The following is a 21742-nucleotide window of genomic DNA, read 5'->3' as shown; positions in this document are numbered from 1 at the left end:
ACCACAAAAGTATGGGGCATCACTATTAAAATGACCCCTTGGGCTAGACTTAGTGACTCACCCTCAAAGAATAGAGGGAGGAAACAGAAAAACAGTAACTTCTAAGGGAGAACCTGGCTAACTCTACCTTAACCAAGTAATAAAGATCACCATCATTCGTATCACCATCAACATGACACCAGACGGCACACAGAAACCATTCATTCACTCCTTGATGTGATATGACGAGAAGGACACTGCACTCTGTGATATTCTTTCTAAAAATCCAGAAGCTCAGTCTAATCACTAGAAAATAGCAGACAACCTCAAAACTGTGGAACATTCTACAGAATACCTGGATGGACTCCTTAAGACCATCAAGGTAATAAAAAACAGTCAAGAAAACACTGTCATAGACCAGAGGAGACTGGGATGACAGACAACAAAATGCTGGATTGGGTCCTGGAACAGAAAGAAAATACTAGTGGAAAACTGGTAAAATCCAAACACAGTCTGGATTGTAGTTAATAGCATTATGCCAGTGTCAGTTTCTTAGTATTGACAAATGTGCTATGGTTTTAGAAGATGTTAACAATGAGGGAAACTGAACTTCCAGCTTTGCAGCTTTTCTGGAAATCTACACTTATTCCAGAATAAAAAGTTGGAAATGAAGGTGAAGGCACTTCTACCCACAACTGCAGGGATACATTATATTCATTTCACTAAATCTCCTTCAAAATCATCTCTCTTCTTCACGAAGCCACCAAGGCACTAACCATCCTAAAGGAAAAGTAAAAAGGGGTCCCCATGGATCCCTTATCCTAAATCCCATCGAGCTAATTCTGGAAATTTTGGCAGGAACCAAAGTCTCAACCAGGGTAAAGCCAGGTTACTTGACATGAGGCTGGCTGCTTCCTCAGCCAGAACTGCTTTGTGAGGTTCATACCAAGGAGGGTTTTGTCCTTCAGGAACTCACTGTCAGCTGCAGTGTGTCCTTCCCATTCTGTGTACAAGGTCTCATCCTGTCCTAAATAATCTATTTTTTGGTAACAGCTATTTTTAGCTTGTCTTTGAACAACCAAAAAAGTTTGTAACACTGTGAATGTTTTATAGGTTTCATGTTGCAGAAGAGTCCTATCATTCAAAAACACTTCTTACTTATGCTCAGCTTTCCAAAGAAAGAGAAAATCCTCTTAAAGCAGAATACTTAGAGTTTGTCAGTCTCTAATCTCTTCCCTCTGGTCTTCCATACTTTATGCTAACAGTCAGAAGTTTAAAGTGAAGTTAAAGTTGATAACAACTATCTTTCAGTCTTCAGGAGGGAGGCATGACGCTCCTTTAAATATTGAAAACTATAAAGATGGTTAGCCTTGGGATTAGGAAGGAGAGCTGGGCAATGACTAGAGGGTTTAGAACAAATGAAAGGATCTCTGAGTACAACGACCAGGGCCCTGTGGAGAAGACACTCTTTCTCCTTGGTCACCACGTATCAGAAGATGACTACAGTAGGAAGCTCAGGAGGCCCTCAGGCCAAGGTGGAGCAGCTTCTAAGTGCAGGAGGGGGTGGAAGAGACTGCAAGAGGGAGGAAGTCTACCTGCTATAAACTCCCGCTCACCTTCAGAAAACAACTTTGCCAGAAAACAGGATTTGCAACCCAGTGTTTACTTCCTACTGGTTGAATGGGGGTAATCATCTCTCTCCTATAGACCTCCTAGGGCTGCTGAGAACAAATGGGGTAGAGAATGGGAGACCCTTTCTGGAAACCTGGGTGCCCTGTTGACTGAAGGTGCCAGTGCCATGTGGGAGCCCAGCCGCAAATGGCCCTTCTCCTCTGTGAGCTGTCAGGGAAGATGAGGGCCAGACATACCATGTCTTTCTGGAGCTGCAGCCGCCTCTGGGTACGCTTCTGGTTTTCTTTCACACTGCTGTCCAGGTTTGCAAATTTTGAGGTTCCTTCCTAAGAAACAGAAATGCACACAGAGGGAATTGATACAGGATGCCACAATGGAGAGAAGTAAAGAGGCATCTAGTTTCTCACACACAACCCTACATAACTCTCGCTCAGAATGCCATGCAAAATGAAGAGGCCACTGGCAGGCTCTCACAATATATATTATGCAAATACTTGGCTGGCTTGTTGCAAGTTGTCTATTTATAATGAGGCTGGTGGACTTGGATTTTCTTGTTCTTCCCCCAACTTCGTTTTTTTTTTGAGACGAAGTCTCGCTCTGTTACCCAGGCTGGAGTGCAGTGGTGCGATCTCAGCTCACTGCAACCTCTGCCTCCCGGGTTCAAGTGATTCTGTCTCAGCCTCCTGAGTAGTTGGCATTACAGGAATGTGCCACCACACCTGGCTAACTTTTGTATTTTATTTTGTTTTATATATATATATATATATATTTTAGTAGAGATGAGGTTTCACCATGTTGGCCAGGCTGGTCTTGAACTCCTGATCTCAGATCATCCACCTGCCTCAGCCTCCCAAAGTGCTGGGATTACAGGCGTGAGCCAGCCACCACACCCAGCCTTCCCCTTACTTTGTAAGAAGATGACCTGAATTGGTTATGAAAGTAATCATCAATATAAGCCAGGCAATTCGCATAAATGAAGACACTTTTACAGACCCCAAATTAAACTCAAAGTAATCAGATATCCTGAAAACAATGATCGACTTCCTCTGTACATTTGTGATTTATTGATCTTGGCCTGACATGGATGTGCCAGCATTCTGTGAAAGAAAGGGACTACTTCTGTAGTATTTCTCAGCTAAATGAAACTTTTACACCAGAAGTTTTCTGAGGAAGTCCGATATTGTAATACATGACCAATCCATGAAAGCCGAACTTTCACACATCCCCAGCCCCCAGTCAGTTCTTCTAAATTGCCTCTCAGGTTTGAAACTCTTACAAATCAATCCTTCCTCCTGGTGCCTGAGGACACATGGCTACCCTTTCTCTCCTCCTGTCTATTGTAACAACAAACTCTTCTACATAATGAGTAATCATGAGTTTGCTGACTGAACATTAAGTGCTTTTGGTTTTGTGGTTTTGGGGTCTTGTTAAGTTCTCATTTTCCAGGAACTGCATGAATGGCGGGTAAATGGCACAATTCAGTAGTACATAACTTCTATGCTAGTTTTTCCTTAGTCACTTTTCCTGAGATTTATGTATTACCAGAGCACATGACCTTCCACTACTGTAAAACTGCAAAAGGATTTTTTTCATTGGTCTTGCTGATAGTGACAGAGCACCAATATGCTCCATCTCTCACCAGCCTTAACTCAGGTCCCAGGTACACCACTGGGACGGAACCCACAGTGACTCATTATCTATTTAAGTTCTTCCCATCACAAATGATAATAAAGAGAGCTACTAGTTAATGATCTCCCACTCATAGTTTTTCCCAGGGATGGATGAAAATAGCCTATACCAGACATGGTGGTGTGCGCCTGTAATCCTAGCTACTCAGGAGGCTGAGGCAGGAGGGTTGCTTGAGTCCAGGAGTTCAAGTCCAACGGGAGCAACATAGTGAGACCCCACCTCTAAAAAAAAGAAAGCAGCCTAATATGCGCCTTTCCTATGCTAGATAGTTGTGAGTCCTCCCACATTTTTGAGAATTTGCTTAGAGTGAGAAATCAATTATGTCTGACTTGAGTACGAGTGCCCACCTCTTTCCGGTGTGTAGGTCCTTCTGGTCTCCCTCCAGTATATCAGTTATGGGCAGAGGAATAATGTATCAGAAATTATTGCAGACATGACTAAAATTCCTAAAGAGGATTTCTGAAAAGTTCAAAGGTTCCTAAGAATCACAGAATAACAGGGGTGAAAGGGATCTCAAAAGAGCACTTAAGACAACCTTCTCATTAGTCAGGAGAGAGAAACACCTGAGATGGGGAACTACAAGACTGGTTGATTCCATGACTTTATGATTTCATGAGAATGAGATTCCATCCCTGCTAGAGATCTAAAAAGACTGACTAGTCCCAATTATTCCAAATGAGGTGTCAACTGAAAATCCACTTATCTGCCACATCCAGCAGTTCAGTTTTTCCTTCCTCAGCCCTAAATCTCCTACTCTGCAATGTCGCGCAACACCAACCTCTCGAACCTTCTTGAAAGTTTTCATAGGTTTTTGTGACTGTATCACTCATTCTCTCCCCCTGGCTCCTCTGCTGTTTTCATATTTTCTTAATGATTCTTCTTCTTGTCAAAGTCATCCTCTTGCTTTTTGCTGTATTCATGTTTTTGGAAACACCATCCCATCTCATGAATTTAATCACCACCTATGTTTGAATAAACGCCAAATCTCCCTCTTCCTCCATCAATCTCCTTCTCCCTCTCTCTCTCCTTTTGTCTCCCCCTCTGTCCTTCTCTTCCCTCTCCATCTCTGTAGTGCAAATGGCTTGCTTACGTCTCACCTTTTCTTTATATCCATCTTTAGCAGAGTTCAGCTACACTCATCCATGCTGTTCCCGGGCTTCAGAGGGCCCTCTTCTACTAGGTCTAGATGGAACTTTTCTACTAGACTCTGGATCTATATCAATAAATGTTGGTTAACTTAAGCTCAGTAGTTACCAGCAATTACAGCTCAGAACTGTCACAGCTGTAATGGGCTCTTGCTCTAACTTTGAGTTTAGCATGTTTTGGAGTGTCACTGAACATACGTCTCCATCAGGGTTGAATTTCTGGGGCTTTCCAGCAGTCTTTTATATAAAGTCAACCGAAAAAAATTCTCACCAAGAGTCGTGAGAACCAAGATTTGGTGGCATTCTGCTTTCTTTCCTGACGTTTTGAAATTTCCAGATTATAATTCACCTGCCTAGTATTACCCAGGTTTCAGAAATCATAAGGACATAGCAGGTTTAAGATAGTCTTTAAGAGGAGATGAAACATTTTTTAAAAACAATTAAAAGGAAAACCACAGATTTTTGCTAATTATCATGTTGCCTGGGCCATATTTTATAAGTGGCACATTACATCTTCCCAGAAGAAGAGAAGTTAGGTCATTTAAAACTAAGAGTCCAAGAGTTTGAGACCAGCCTGAGAAAAATAGTGAGACTACATCACTACAAAAAATAAAATAAAACTATTATACTATTACCCAACTGTAAATCAGTATAAAACCAGGAGTAACATTAGAAACAGAGGCCAGTAGTTTTTCCTAGTGACTCTTTTGAGAACTTAAGTACCTTGTGATTCCATTAAAAAAAAAAATGCTGACAATTTACACTCAGAATTAGACACTTCACTTGAAGAATGATTAACAAAAATGACTGGAAAGGGACCTACAGATATACATGGACTGCCCAAAGCATTTCACTATCATTAATGATAATGCACAGACCGTATGAATTCATAGCCAAGTTTTTCCTTTCTTTGGAATCTGAGTCATATCTGTAAGAAATTTAATTTAGAGTACTGGGGTAACGTCTGCATTTAAGAAAGGTTTATGGGATCTTTAATGTCTAGATATAGCTTTGCTTCTAAGCCTTCAGCCAGAAGGCTGCCACCAGGCAATGAGCTGCTCAGTGTTCAATTTATCTACTTTGGAAGGATGACTCAGGGCTATTTGGATTTGAATGTGTGGCTCCAGTTAGTCTAGCTTCGTACTGCTGACAGGGAGACCACTAAGCCATCTCCTTCCAGCCAGATGGGTTTCCATTTAAAGTATGCAAAGCCAGGGGGATGTGAAGCAGGGAGTAACACGATCTCAGCAATCATTGTTTAGTGTGCAGTTAATCAGGTAGTCCAAATCCAAAGTCAGACATCAGCACGTACTGCCCTGCTCATATCACCTACTCTAAGAAGGGCTAACAGTGGGCAATTGTTAAAAAGTCATGTGAATGATAAGACCCATCAATTCATGCAGCCAAACAATAGCTTCTGAACGCTTACTGCATGCCAGGCACTGGTTGGACTTTACGGATACAAAGTGAAAAGATACATACAGCCCCTGCCTGCAAGAGGCCTATAGACCAGTAGAGAGACAGGCAATTGCAATAGAGCATGTGATAAGTGCCAGGACAGAGAAATGACAGCTTCTCCTGGAGCACAGGGGAAGGCACCTAATCAGACCTGAGAATGAAGGAAGGCTTCCAGAAAAGGAGCCTACACTGAAACATGAAGGATAAGCAGGACATAGGACAGAAACAGTCATGAAGACCGTAACAAATGCCCTTACAGGATTGACTAACCTAAGAGTTAGCACCTGGATGCCTTTTCTCACTAACCCCACCTCTACCTATTTTCACTCCTACTCCAACTATCTTCCCTAAGCTCAAACATGCAGCTTATTCTCTATTCATTTTCATTTGTTATGCATACTTTGGTTTTACATGAATATAGCTCACCAAATACAAAAAATAACATATTTGCATAGCACTTTCAAGTATTTTACCACAGTGAATCTTCAATTCTATGAAGTCAACAGACGAAATATTCTGATTGGCTCCCATTTATAGAAAAGGAGATTAAGGATAAGAATCACAACTTTTGATTGCCCAGTTCAGGACTTTCCCCTATGGTAGGACATATCACACTATTTTATAAATGTTTTACCTCTCCCATGAGACTGTAATCCCCTTAAGATCAAACACTGCCTTTAATATGGTTACATCTCCAACACCTAGTGGGTGCTCAACCAATATTTATTGAACTACTAATTTACCTTCTCTATGAAGCTGGACCTGATCCATCCTGCACCCTACTCCAGAAAGGTCAGAAGAAATAGCTTTGCCTTGGTGATAAAAGCACAGGTTTTAGAGTCTCACCAGATACATTCATATTTTAGCTCTACCACCTATTGGTTGTATGCCCTAGGGCAGGTTACTACCCTCTCTGAGTCCTGGCTATCTACAAAATGATGGTGATAAAATCTACTTTATAGAAAGACTATGAGGATAATATTTGGTCTATGCTAGTCCCCCTCTGATGGTTGTTCACAACCTGTTAGTTGTCTTTATTTGACCGTTTATTCTTGTTGTTTAGTGTCTGTATACCCCAATTAGAAGGTAAACTCCAGGAAACAGTGTTTGTGTTACTCATCTTCATATTTCTAGAGGCAAGTTCAAAGCTTTACAAATATTAGGCATTCAACAAATGTCTGGAGAGATAAAATGAACTAAGCTATATCTTTACCTAGTGTGTCATTCAGAAGTCAGCACTTATTTGGTGTTCAATAAATACTGCTGACTGACAGATTGTGCAATTTAGTCCAAATAAAGGATGTGGAATTGCAGGCAGGCTTGGCCTCTGTCATTCTAGATGTTTTGCTGAGAAGGAATATTCCAGGGCCTCTCACCCACCTAACTGCCAGCACTTGGTATTTGCAGAGTAGCTTGTTAAGGAGGTACATACGCATATGAACTCAAGTTTCACAATCTGCTTGCATAACAGGCAAGCTAAGGGAGGTAGAAAGAGAGAGCTCAACTGGACTTAGAATTTTCTCAGCCCCAAGTTTCTTAGATTCTGCATTTTAAAAAATTTTTGCCTTCTAGTTACTTTAGGCTTTCTTTGGGGTTGAAGGAACTTAAGGAGCCCTCATGCTACTCTTCCTTGAATGGATTCCAGAGCTATTAAGCACTACCCAGCACCCTCACTAAGAGCCTCACCTTCATCAGTAGTTCCCGGCTGGTCAAATGATTATTATGGTCTGAGAAGATATCTGAAAGTTCTTCAAACATCAGCATTCGGTCTCTATGAAAAGGGATTACGAAAATATTAACAATGAAGAGTTAGGAATAACCCGACACTTTAGGCCCAGCTGTCTTCAGGACGCATGTCTGAGGAGTGATTGTACTCCTCTCGGGGTTGGGTGGGTACTGTAAGCACAGACGAGGCCCATGAATTTTTTTATGTGAGGTGACTTTTTATTTCTTTTAAGGTGGACTTGGCCACCCGTGTGAAGAGGGGTATATTTCCCTAGCAATGCATATTATAATCATAAAAAAGCATTATTCAATTGGGGCATCAAGTTGTTCAATTAGGACATCTTCTTGTCAGTGAGTTTAAAAAAAAAAAAAAAAAGACTGTTAGCAACACACACAGAGCCCACAGATCTGAGAGGTCATCTTGGCCAGGCCCCTAAGTTTAGAGATGAAGATGCCAGAACCAGGGATTTTCCCAAATTTCCACGAATAACTGCCAAGAGTTGCAGGTATGGAAGCCAAATTTTCTGGCTCACAGGCCACTATTCCTACTCCCAGAGTCAGAGGAGAATGGTGGAACCGGGATGGGCTCTGCAACCAGAGGTGGTGAGTTCCAGTTGCAACTCTCCACTCACTATCTGAATGATCCCGGACAAGCTGCTTAACTTTCCTGAGCTTCAATTTTCTCATCTCTACAAGGGAAATATGACAGCGCTTTTATGGGACTGCTGGGAAAGTGAGTGAAACCACATATGCAAAGCATCTGCTCTGCCCTCTCCCTTTCCAGGATACTACATCTCTGTGAGCCTCGTGGTTTTCTCTACACATCGTCCAGGGTTAATGGGTCCATGATTCTGAAGACAAAGAATTAACAGGGGCAATATCACTATTTATGCAACATTTTCATTATGATGACAAAAACATATTATTAAGAGCCTGTTTGTTTTATAGTGAGTGTAATATTACTCTAAATAATAAAGAAAACCATTAAGCTATTCATATTTGGAGAAAATCATTTCAAAATTAACTATATGTGGCCCTAAATGAATAGGTATCCTCTCTGTCTACTTAAAGTGACAAATGTGAAGGATTATAGGGAAAGTGATAACCAAATAAGATATCTTTTTTCTTTTCTTTTTTTTAAATAACAGCTTTATTGAGATATAATCCACATATCATTGAAGTACACAGTCCAATGCTTTTTAGTATATTCACAGAGTTGAGTAGTCATCCCCATAATCAATTTTAGAATATTTTGTCACCTCAAGAAGAAACTTTCTATCCTTTGGCTATCACCCTGTGACCCTACCATCCTCCCAGTCCCAGACTTAGGTAACCACTGATCTACATTCTGTGTCCACAGATTTGCTGATTCTGGACATTTCATATACAAGTCCAAGTATATGATGTGTAGCTGCTGTGGCTGGCTTCTTTAATTTAGCATGTTTTCAAGATTCCTTCATGTTACACCATGTATCAGTACTACACTCCTTCTATGCCTGCAAAATATTCCACTGTATAGATGCACCATGTCCAAATAAGTTATCTTAACCCTGTTCCTTGAATTTAGCAATAGAGAACATGTGAAGCTGATATAGAAGTGTGTTCTCTAAGGAACTGTGACACTTCTGTAGTGTCCTTGCTAAAACACATACAAACCAACTAAGAAACAAACCAGAAACATATGTTATACAGAATGCAGCTTAGAGGGTTTTTCAGTTGTCTTTAGAAAATAGTTTTAAAATCCAGCTAGAAGAAATCTTTTCATATGGCAACCAAGGAGACTAAGATACAAGTCCATTAATTTTTTTGCTCATGTTTTAGTCTCAAACTTGCTGTGGAAGAAATCTTAGGCTGGTTACATGACTTTCCTTAGTGGTCTTTTTTCAACAACCAAAGAATTACCTTTCGTGGCAATCAGACAAGGCTGCAATCAGTCGAGTAAGGCTGCATTTTAACACTTGACTGTCCCTTTGTTTTTGATACTACAGTTGAGTGGGGAGTGGTGATAAGGGAAAGAGGAGGTGAAGTAGAGGTTGGAGGGCGGGGACACTGCATGCTTCTGATTTTCCCATCGTATTTCACCAGGGTCTATCAAGTAATGATTTTATATGATCCCATCGTTCTTAAGGAGAAATGTGTGCACAGGAAAATCAACCAACTATTCTCTCTTTAATACACACAATCACCTTGATTATTCAAAACAGAGAAGAAAGAACCCAAGAAAAGGGTAATAATCATGAAAATTGCATTGGTCTTTGAAAAGCCTGCCAGTTCTTCTACTGATAGATATTGGTGTCATAAACAAAGCACGAGCTTTGGAGTTCAAGTAGCTGTGGCTTCTACAGCTCTGTAACGTAAGGCATTATAAACATCCATTTTATTTTTTTCTTTTTACTTATCAAAGAATCACCTAATAAATAATTTGGCTTACACCAAGTAGACTATCCCCTGAATGAGAATATGTGCTTATCAGCAAGCTTGAGGATTGTGGCACTCATTTTTCAGCATAACTTTATGAAACTCTGGTTTACCATCTTGGGACTCTTGCAAATTCAAACAGTGTCAGTCCCTCAGGGTTTGATCAACTCTGAGTAAACTTATGAAACTGAGGACCCAGACCTTCCATTCTGCCCCACTAAGGCAGCCTGGCTGGGAAGCCAGCTGGTCTCCCTCTCCTCCTAACTGAAACTGACTATACCATATGTGGTATAGACCATACAGAATTTATACATTCTTCCCTGATGTAGCCCAAATTCCTGACTAGTTCAAACCTGGGCAGACTTGTTTAATGTAACTGGCCTAGTTGTACTCACAACACAATCCCCAGCCTCTAAATCTGTAGTGATAGAGAATCAGAACTGCCCCCTCCCTCACCTTTCCTTCCTTTGCACAAAGTTCTTTGATCTACAGTGAAGTTCCAGAAATGGAAGAGATGGTAGTAGTGCAAAAATCAGTATATTGAGTTGTTAATTATTCCAAAGGTTCCACCAAGAAATATGAAGAAAAACAGCATAGGATGTGGCCAGTTAATAATTTCAGGTACTTAGAAAAGAATATTTAAAGGTTTTTAATGGCAATAAGATAGCTTTTAAAATGCTGAAACTAAAAGGACAACTAAATAGTTTCCTACTGAACATCAAGAACTAATGTCCTATCTGCACACATTACCCCTTGAGTCCTAAAATAGCTTAGGGCTTTGCAGTGAGTCTGAAAAATAACCAGAAGTAATGGCAAATTGCTGTAACTTCATCACTCCACGACTTTATCCCTCAAAATCCAGATAATAAGCACATCCTTCAGATCATCCCCAAAGCCAATAACCTTGGCTTTGGTATACTTAGAATGAGTTTGATTTCTGCACGAGCCCTGCCTCAAAAGTCATTAATGATTATGTGTAAGACGCACCCTGCCTGAAACACACAGAGGATTTCAAATATGTTTCTCTAGTTATGCGATATGAGCTTTGAAGGTGAGGACCCGTCGCAACAACTAATTATCCCGGCCAAACAAAAGTAGAGCAGACACTTGGGAACTTACCTTGGGACAGCAGCCCAAGTCTTTTTTAACCGATAGATGGAATTAGACTGCAGTGCCGAAACGATGGCCCTCAAGGAGGAAAAATTCTTCAGGAGTCTACATTCCTGTACGGGGAGTGATTAAAAGACATAAAAGACATTTAACTATCAATATTACAGTGACTTGGTGGTTTCCTGTTTCAGAGGTATCACAGCTGCTATGAATTCTTACCACTAAATAGGCAGCTGTATAAATACTAAACATCAAAAAGTGGCTCCTTCCTCCCACCCCAGTCATCGAAACACTTTATAGATTTTGGCACAGTATGCTTGTTTTTCTCCCGTCAATATATTTTTTTGCGTTGTTGTTACAGTTTTATAGCTTCCAGCTTTCCTAGTAAAAACACAAATGGAGGTAAGTCTACAGAGCTACGCTAGAAAGAGCAACTTTCTTCTGCTGAAAGCACAAAGACGTCCTAAAAATATACACTTTAGATCTTCTTTAGATCCACAAAATGAGGTGGGCAGCAGCCACTCTGAGGTCAGATGGTATTAAACATCTCATGACCAACCCTTGTCCACAGAGGTGTATATAATTTGGCAATAAAAATTCACCACAAGTTGAACTTTGGCTTTTATGCTCTTAGCCAAGGGGGATATTTTGATACACATTTATTTGGTTTCAAATTGGCTGTTCCGCAACCATAAACATTCAAAAACACCTTGGTACTTCAATGCTTCCAAAATAACTTGGCCTTTTAAAATAAAATTCATTTTGGCAATGTTTTAAAACAAAACAGAAAGAGAACAGGAAACATTCTGGATGCTATTTTCTGGGTAAGGAGAGAGGCTCCCTATTTAAACTTAAGCTACCATAAGGATCCTATAGCATCAGCAGTTAGTGACCTTGGAGTCAAAGTCCTGTGACTGAATAGTAGGGACAGCAAAACAGACAGACAGAAAGTCCCATTCTTGGCTGGCAAGGGGAAGGTAGCAATGTGAGGAGGGTGGACCAGGCCTTATGTAAAAGGAGATGCTTCATATACAGGCACGTGACAGTGTAATAGGCCCAGTGTTTACAAGTGAGTACACCATGTGAGCACGTATTTGGCTTTGTGTACAGTATCTCAGGTAAGAGGTCCCAGAGTGATTGGGTACAAATGTAAATCACTTCGAGAAATCATTCCACAAAGAAATGTTAATCCTGAATATGAAGGAAAAACAGCACTCTAAGTTAGCATGCCAAAATCTGGACACTGAAAACTATGCCAAACAAACCCTCAAACGTTTTCTTTAGGGTAAATGCCAAAGTACTTAATAAAAGTCATGTCCACCCTTTTTAAATGCCTCAATGTCCTCCCCTTATTTGGAAAGATATAAAGAGAAAAAGAGAGAGAAAGAGAGAAACAAAGAAAGAGAGGAAAGAAGGGAAGGGAAGGGAAGGGAAGGGAAGGGAAGGGAAGGGAAGGGAAAGGAAGGGAAGGGAAGGGAAGGATGGGAAGGAAGGGAAGGGGGAAGGGAGGGAAGGAGGGGAAGAGACAGAGAACAAGGGAAATGTTCTGAATTGCAATCTGGAAACTAAGCCTATGGGAGCATGGTTCAACAAAGGTTCACAAAAGTTATATTCTAAAAATCAGGAAACTGGTAATAAAAAAAGGAACTCAGGCACAGATATATCATGCAAATTGAAATAAACATATGGAACACATTACTCAAAAAAAGGTTTAAACTAAGGGTTTAAAAGAGTACAAAAGGCATCTGGCCCCATTTCTAGAAAAAGAGGCATCTTCCAGGAGATGTGATGCAAAAGTAAAAACATACCATTAAGGGCAGTCCAAGAAAATACAGTCATTTTAAGTCAGAAAAATTTTCTTTTTCAAACATCCTTTCAATAGAAATTGACTACGATGAATGCAGGAAAAGTAAACTAAATCTTGGTAGCAAACCACTCGTGAGTCTCATTATTTTATTATATTTCCCTAGACAATTGCAAAAGATACAACATACTCAATATTAGGAAGTGATATCACCAAAAAAAGTAAAGGCCTTTGGCTTTATTATTAGCACATGATATGGGATTTGAAATATACTTCAAATGATTCAACTTGCATTTCTTATTACCACATAATGCACAATTTATATTCAATTTGGACCAAAAGTCACCCCTGGAGCCCCACTATGTCATATATACAGATGTTATATTGTCACTATAGCCAAAGTAGTTGAATGAATTGGGGTAGACAGTCTGTTTTTGAGACATGCTGTGACATTTATGGCAAAAAAAAAAAAAAAAAAATTCCTTATCATTCTAAAAAGAGAACTTCCACGCTATATCGCACTCAGAACTTCTTCTGTATCTCTTACTTGCTGAGCAGTAAGCTCGATTTAGAATAGGAGAAATATAATAAGTTGTTTATGCAACTTATACTCTTTGTTTCTTGCTGCCTTTTGTCATACACTAAGAAGTCTGCAATAACAGACTACCTGAAGACTCAAAACAAGGCAAATTATCTGGCACAATTGTGTCTCTGCTCTTTAATCAAAGACAACAAAAGAGAATGTAACATTATGCCCTATCGATAGGTGCTGAAGGAAAAATATATTTAAGGGGATATAAAGCAAAATGTGTTTTGGTTGAGAGTTGACCCATAGAGCCCAGAATACAAATTACTATATTTTCATAGTCATAATTTTTCACAATCATTATTTTGCTGATGTAATTTCTTCTGCCTAGAAAAAAAAATACCCCTCTACTCTTCAAATACCAAAAATCCTATCTGTTATTCAAAGTTAATTTCAAATGTCAATTCGTCTGTGAAACCTTCCTTGATCACCCAATCAGAAATGATTCCTCTCTCCTCCACTTTTACAGTGCTTACCTCCCATGGCCCCACTCCTCTACTGCCTCAGGCTGAGATAATTCCAGTGTATCTTAACTTCCTTGTTTGAGTATGGGTTCCTGTAAACAAACAATTATGCTCTATCCTAGTACGTCCTCTAGGTACATGTAACTGTGGTTTACACACATTAGGAGTTCACAAAATATTTGGTGGCCCACTGACTGCACACTGTTGCCATTTTCTCAGTCATGACATAAGATGCTGAGAAGGGGAGGTCCCATGGTATGTAAGCAGTTCATCCAAGAGACTAGACTCCAACACTCGGAAGAATGTGAGTCAGACCTAGGAATAGACTCTTCCCCTCCAACTTCAGATTAATATGAGATCTCTGTAAGTGTCTCAGTCCTTTAGAAAAGAGATTCAGGACTCTGAGAAAGTACCAGCTCTTCAAAACTGCAGAAGATGTAATGCCTCCAGGTACTAGGAGGGGGCATTGGTAATCACTCTGGGTTGAACAGCTGTCTGTTTTGACATGCAGACCATCCATTTATATTTACTGAATATGGTGCTGAAACCAACACTCAGTCTGTCATGAATACAAAGGGGAAAGCAGACAGAATGTCTTACTCTGGAGAGGTAGCAGTATGAGAGCCCATAACTGGGAAGAAGTGAGTAGGGGACCAATTTTTTAAAATAGAGGAAAATAAATAAGCTGCCAAGCTTAGAAAGGCAACTTTTTTCTTACTCTGGAACAACAACAAAAACCCAGCGGGCTCTCATATATGGTCTTTTGACTGCCTTTTCAACCAAACAGCTAAACCATTTAAACAAAGTGATGGAATAGTCTCTTGCATCTACCAAACACAAAGAATATTTTATAAAAGGCAATTACATGAGCGATGTTGATCCACTTCTCGATGATTTTGGCTCTCTGCTGAGTTTTGAGTTCTTTGCCCCCCAGTATGGTGCTGACAACACATTTGGTGAGGGTATTAAACTGAGAGATGGTGGCACGGATCGTAGGAGCCAAATGTTTGTTTTCCTTCTTATCCCTTCGAGACCAAATGCAGCCCAGGCAGTGGTGAGGCACTACTTTCTTGAAGAGTTGCTGGAACAAAAGAGGAACTGACTTTAAGGACAACACAGACATTTCATATGGCAAAGCATGCCATCTGGGTCATCTGTAAATTGGTAATTTTGTGAATGCCCGAATAATCATTTTCTACTCAATTTGCCTCATGGTGTCCATTTCAACGGACAAAAGTAAATAATTAATATACTCATCGATAATGTTTACTAGAAGGAAAATCTCCACCATATTCCACGCTGCTTTCTCAAAAGTGGTAAAGCAGAAGAGCTAAAGCTACCACAATAACTCCTCACAGTCCTCTTGTATTTATCAGCTAACGCCGACCTCTGCAATGTGACTGACATACTCAAATATGTCCAGCTCATAAAAATATTCAAACTTCAAAAGTACAGAAAGCACACGTGGAAATGAGGAGCCAGATACAATCACATGTGGATTCTGTGAATTTATTTTATCCTAACTTATACTTTGATCCCTTTACAGTCCTCCAAATAAACAGTTCAGATCTTGAAATATTTGTGTAAAGGGAGAAAAATACCCACAGAACAAGGCAGATTTTGTTTCACAGGGATTCGAATTCTTATTTCCCTCTGTGTCTTGAGCTCCAAAAGCACCTTCTCCTAGAGTTGCAAGAAGAGCTCAGGCCTGAATTATTCAGATGATTGATTCAAGTCACATCTTAACTCTGCACCTGCAGGCACAGCCTCTCTCAGGGATTCAAAAAAACTTAAAATCACATTATCCCACTGCTCTCTCTGGGGCACCAGTGCCATCACTCTCCCATGTTTTAAGTGAAAGTACACTGGATCACAAAGAGAAGACATACTGCATCCATGTAGGTCAGCTGCTCTGCCACGAGATCTTCTGAGAAGCACGTGAATTCTGCTGGCCCTCCACCCTCCAGTTCCTCTTCCTCTTCCAGGCTGAAGGAGACCGTGTTGGGAAGCCCATCTGTTCACATATGGAAAAGATTAGTAATTTGGTGCCAGTGTATATAATCTTGCTTATAGAGTCATCAGACTTCTTTTATTTAGGAAGAAGAGGGCCAATCCTCCAGAACACTCCCAGGGAGACAACCACAAGCACAACACATCTAAGAGCAATGGAGATCTTCCCATCTCTGCTTGTTCTTGGATTCTCTATTAAGATCAGAGCCCTCATGCTCTCACTCTGACAAACCACTGGCTCCTAAGCCAAGGACAGAACCAGGATAGGCAAAGTCTAGAGAGAGTCCTTCGTCTAGGGCTCTTGCAAACTCTTTGATCAGATCAGCTCCAGGACTAATCCAACTAACTCCTAAACCCCAACCATGCAATTCTTGGTTGCTGGGCGACTTATAACCAGAAGCCTGGAAGGACTCGTCATGAAGGCAGGTCAGACTTGGGCAATAAAACGAGCCATTTTGGTGTTAGAAATGCTGACGAAGCCCTCAAAATTCTCAAAATGTTCAGTCACTTCCAACTTCCACCCAAAGCTAAGAATGCATGAAGCAGAACAGTCTTCAACTAAATCCACCCGAACCTATCACAGACAAGATCATCAATTAGCAAATTACATAGGACACAGCATGGAGAAAATCCATACCCAGGACTCCGAATAAAAAGCAGAAGAGCCCACACCTGGAACAGGACCTCCAGTCTCCATTTGGAAAGACTGAAATTTGATGAAGTTTTTCTGACTTAAATCCCCAGCCTTCCTTTCCTGGAAGCTTTCCCCACTGCTCGGGTTGTTTCCCAACCTCAGCCCCTTCACACTCCTCGCACTGCTTCCTGTCAAACCTGTTCTCAAGGAAAGAAAACTCTAGTTACATTCAGTTATAACTTAGCAGAAATGTAAATCAGCATGTTACTACTCCCCCAGAACATCTATATTTTGAGCCTTTTCTTTCTTTCTTTGTAGAATTAAAGACTATTGGGCATCTTGGATTAAGTCACAATGGCTTTTCTTCATTTTCCAGGGAAAAGGAGCTTCTGAGAGTGGACCCTACACCACTTCCCCTTTGGGGCAGCATGTGGGTATCTGTCTACGCTGGTGGCAGGTATGTGATTTAAGGATTGCCCTCTACCCTGGACTTGAAAGTCCAGATGCGAATGGGGTTGGATTATGACCGGAGAACGTAGGAGGGGATCACTGCCTATCCCCGGAGTCTGCGACACAAACAGGTACAAGCTAAAGGAAGCTAAAACCCCGTGACATGGAGGATGTTAAGCAATCTAATTTCATAATTCTTCCTCCATACAACTCTGGCACTGTTTCATTTAGTGGAGTAATTAGAAACTTGGGATCCCAAATATAGGTTCAGAAAGGGCCTCTCCCCTACCCTGTCAACAAATACATACACATATCCCAGTTGCCCTGCAATGCAGAGCCTAACCCACTGCAATCAAGGAGGAGGGTATGTGCTAAGGCTTGATCTTTCCATTCATTCATTCATTCATTCATTCATTCATTCATTCATTCAGCAAACACAGCAGCTCAATGTGTGTCTATAACGATGCTGTGCATGAAGATTACATGATCCTTTCTCTCTGGGGCATAGTCCATGCCTTCACTGTTTTCTGCTTTTGATTCTCCTCCAGAGGTAAGTAAAAACATGAAGCATAATTTTACTTTTTAAAAACATATAGGAGAGCTTGCTTCTTCTGCAGGAGTAAAACTGGGTAAAACAAGCACATGGGAACTGAGGCAATCTCCCTCTCCCCTGCCTCAGCCTGCCAAATGAGCTCTGCCTTGCAGTCCCTGTATTGGAAACAATGAATGACTGGTCCCACCGGTTCCCCCAATTAGGCTCAGAGCCAGGGGCAGCCCCAGTGGGGAGAGCTGGGCTCCAACACAGCGTTTTCCACTCCAGCACAAAGCCAGGCATGGAGGCCCTGAAGGGAGCTGAGGTCTGCAGCTGGAGGAGTGCCCCTGGTATTCAAACATTCCTGGCAGATGAAGTCATCTGAGATATAGAGTATTTGGCAGTCAGCTTCCAATGATGCAACTGCATTTCCCTCTCTCTGGGTCCCCCATCCATAAGAAATTCAGCAGGTATTGTTTGGAATTTAGGTCTATTTTCTTTGGAGCCGATGCAGCTTTTCCTTATTGGTTCTGAGGAACATTTCCTTTCCCTCACTGATGAAGTCAGGCATCCCTTCAGGGAAATGCCTGTCAGAAGCTCCAAGTGGGTCAGCCACCATGGCAACTGTCACCCAGCACCCCAGTGAGGGGATACAACGTCACACTGGAAGCCTGTCCCAGCCTGTTTCTGACTTTCTTCAAAGCCTAATAGTTCCAAGCACCTCATGACCTGCAGTGGTTGCCTTTCCTTTGTCCTTGAAAACAGGAGGTCAGTTCCTCAAACAGGGAAAAACAGCCACAGAAACTTCTTTGATGAGGCCTTTAGAGATGCTAAATGACGGTAATCCGCACTGGCAGGGGACCCGCTACAGTGATGCTTTTCCATACTGAAGGACGAACACCTTTTCCAAGCTTTTGGGAGGGCAGGATCAGAACTGGACTTCATTCCTTGACTGCTAGATGGGGGTGGTTGTGATGGAAGGATAGAAGGAGCCATTAAGCAGGTAATAAAATGCAAATTCAGGTTCAGCATGGTACATGTTGGTAAGGGAAGATTAAAGTTCATCAAGGAGACCCTCTTCTTGGTAACAGAAGAAACCCCAGGAAATTACTTAATTTTTCTGAGCTGGAGTTTCCACAGTTTCCTCATCCATAAAATGAGGGAGCCAGACTAGGTAGTCTTGAAAATCCCCTTCTCTGTCTAAAATTCTAGGCTCTATAATTAGTCCTTCAGTAACCTTGAGAATTTTATACCCAAGCCAATCCTCCAGCAGCATGTTGTTTTGAGGGTACTAAGGTTTCCTATTAGCGAGCACAGAGAGAACCTTTCTCCAGCGTGGAGGCCGGAGAATCAGAATCTAGCCTTGTACTGCGAACACGCAAGTACTCACTGTCAGTTTCCACTTCTTGCTTCTGAAACTGCTCAAGAAGATTTTGTGCTCTTCTTTCTGGGTCAGAGCCTGGCATCATCCTTGTGAGATAATCCAGCAGTTTCTGCAAGCAAGGGAAGTGAGGGGGCTCTCGGAAGTCTTCTGCACACTGGTCAAGCCAGGCCCTCAGTATTGAAGCGATTGCACTGAGAAAGAGAAATGGAGAGTCACTGCACCCAACTGGCTGTGGGGAGGCAAAATAATCCCTGGCCACCAGGGCAGACCCCAGGGGCACCTCGGGAAACTTGGGTAGGTGGTCAACAGATCATTCATCCAAAAGTTCCTAGAAACATCAATGGATTTAAAGCACTTGAAAACAAACTAAACTTTATTGTTTTAAGTGGAGTGCTGCAGTGAAGCTGATAATGTATTTTTGTTGTTGTTTGTTTGTTTTAAGGAGGCTAAACTTTGGAAAAACCCATACAGGGCAGAAAAACTGATGTGTAGAAGATTTAGTGAGTCCTGAAGAAACTTCAAAGCAATCTGTACACAATAAGATTATGCTCAAATTAAATCCCACAAAATCTGCCACCTAATATGTTAGGAAATAACTGACTGCCGGTAGGCCAGAAATCCATCTGATTAAAGGAAGTGCCTGAGTTTGGAAAGAAAAATGCATAAATTCAAGTTGACAAGGATCACCAGGGCTTCAGCATGAACACTGAAAATGTTCTCATAAAATTATCCTTTTGTTTCTCAAATTACAATGAGGAGAATATATTTCAAGTACGAGAAATAGTAGGTAGCGAAGTTATATCTTTAAAAGATAAAGAAGAAAAACTTGATAAGCAAAGGTGATTTCTTCTGATGGCTCCGTGGATCACACAGAGTCCACCTTGGGGAAGACAAGCTTCCAGGGCACAAAAAGAGACTGGATCATTTGTGTGTGCACAGCTCCCTCCAGTATGTTAGTGATAACACAGCATGTTGTCTTTAGGTTAGCGGCAGCCACTCACTGAAGGCAAGAGACAAATAGCTGAAGGATAAAAAGAATAAAATGTTTTGAGTGCTGTTATTCTATGCTTCATCTTCAAAGAGGACTTTACCAACACTCCTGACTCAATCAAATGCCACAGACAAGGAGAAGAACAGAATACTCTGCCTGCCTAGCAAGCAGTCACCCCATACAGTCCAGGCATATTCACTGCTGAAGGCTGGAGAAGATGACAGGGACTATAAATTAATCCATGCATATTTTATTGACAGAGACACAACACCTCATCTTAACTAAACACTTTATCAAAAGTTTTCAGCCAAAAAGAATTTTTTAGCACATTTTAAAATTATCATCTAATTATACTTCAAACAAATTGTTTTTTTTTTAGTTAAACTATAACTGGACTAAGTTATTACCCACATGTGTGAAACTGAAAGCTGGGCTTTCACAGGTGTGTCTAACTTTCTTCACATCTTGATTTCACACCAAGAAGTTGGACTATCATCAAAGCATAAGTATGACTAAAGCCAATTTAATGCTTAACTTTTGGAATTGAAGTACAAACAGAAGGAAAATAAATGCGTTACTGTTTTCACTATGGTGTACATCATTGTTTCACTAATGTGGAATGTTAAAGCAATTGGAACTATAATATTCAATTATCTGCATCTAAAGTAGATATGTAAAACCATCAAATGAAAGTCATAGAAATAATTCAATACTCCAAACATTTAGTCCAGATTAAATGAAATTATAAACAATAATTTCACTTCCTTCCAGAAAGCCAGAAGAAATTAATTGAAAACCTGATATTTGCATACATCAGCTTGACTTTTACAGAAAGAGTTTTGTACCTTTAAAAAGAGGGATGAATTAATCTAATTAATACCACTAGCTTAATGTTTCTTAATATTTCAGTGAAAAGATACTCTTATGACGACACTGATGGAAAAACAGATATGAAGAGGTGATAATTCACATCATATACTCAAGTCAAAAACAGCAGCAGCCTAACAAGAAGACAGTGTTTCACTGAAAAGACACCCAGACAGAAACACAAAATTACAGGTAAGAGTCAGTGATGCTAATATATTACTTACTTCTTAAATGCCTGTGATCCTTAATAATTATGATAAAACTCATTATTTATTCCAAAAAGTAAGTCTTACAAATGTATATAAACTAAAAAAGCGAAATACCCACTCTCTCCCTTCATCTTAATCCCATCCCCAGGACCTTTTGTTAACTGTTGGAATATATCCTTCTAGGCTTTTCTGTGGATATGTATACATATTTAAATATACGTAATATGTGCTGGATGTGGTGGCTCACACCTGTAATCCCAGTACTTTGGGAGGCTGAGACAGGAGGATTGCTTGAGCCCATGAGTCTAAGACCAGCCTGGGCAACGTGGCAAAACCCCATCTCTACAAAAAATACAGAAAATTAGCCAGGTGTGGTGGTGCACGTCTGTAGTCTCAGCCACTCAGGAGGCTGAGGTGGGAGGACTGATTGTGCCCAAGAAATAGAGGCTGGAGTGAGCTGTGATTACACCACTGTGATCACTGTAGCCTGGGTAACAGAGCAGGATCCTGTCTCCAAAAAAAAACAGAGAGAGAGAGGAAGAGAGAGAGAGAAAAAGAGAGAGAGAAAGAAAGAAAGAAAGGAAAGAAAGAAGAAAGAAAGAAGGAAGGAAAGAAAGAAAGAAAGAAAGAAAGAAAGAAAGAAAGAAAGAAAGAA

At 40.7% G+C, this 21742-nt stretch overlaps 1 protein-coding gene across 2 annotated transcripts in view; it reads right to left on the bottom strand.

Annotated features, from left to right (window-relative positions):
• Nucleotides 1-21742, bottom strand: part of RGL1 (ral guanine nucleotide dissociation stimulator like 1) — a 289540-nt gene that overhangs the window by 28944 nt on the left and 238854 nt on the right. For both annotated transcript variants that reach the window (XM_023203464.3, XM_023203463.2), the window contains exons 5-10: nucleotides 19027-19211; nucleotides 15900-16024; nucleotides 14876-15091; nucleotides 11166-11269; nucleotides 7590-7674; nucleotides 1848-1937 (exon numbers count right to left, since the gene is read on the bottom strand). In XM_023203464.3, the coding sequence (XP_023059232.1) occupies nucleotides 1848-1937; nucleotides 7590-7674; nucleotides 11166-11269; nucleotides 14876-15091; nucleotides 15900-16024; nucleotides 19027-19211 (805 nt within the window). The remainder of the gene's footprint in view (nucleotides 1-1847; nucleotides 1938-7589; nucleotides 7675-11165; nucleotides 11270-14875; nucleotides 15092-15899; nucleotides 16025-19026; nucleotides 19212-21742) is intronic.

This window comes from Piliocolobus tephrosceles, chromosome 1 (genome assembly GCF_002776525.5).
Source record: "Piliocolobus tephrosceles isolate RC106 chromosome 1, ASM277652v3, whole genome shotgun sequence".
NCBI lineage: Eukaryota > Metazoa > Chordata > Mammalia > Primates > Cercopithecidae > Piliocolobus > Piliocolobus tephrosceles.
Note: the sequence above shows the minus strand (reverse complement) of the source record. Positions and strands in the feature narration are given on the sequence as shown.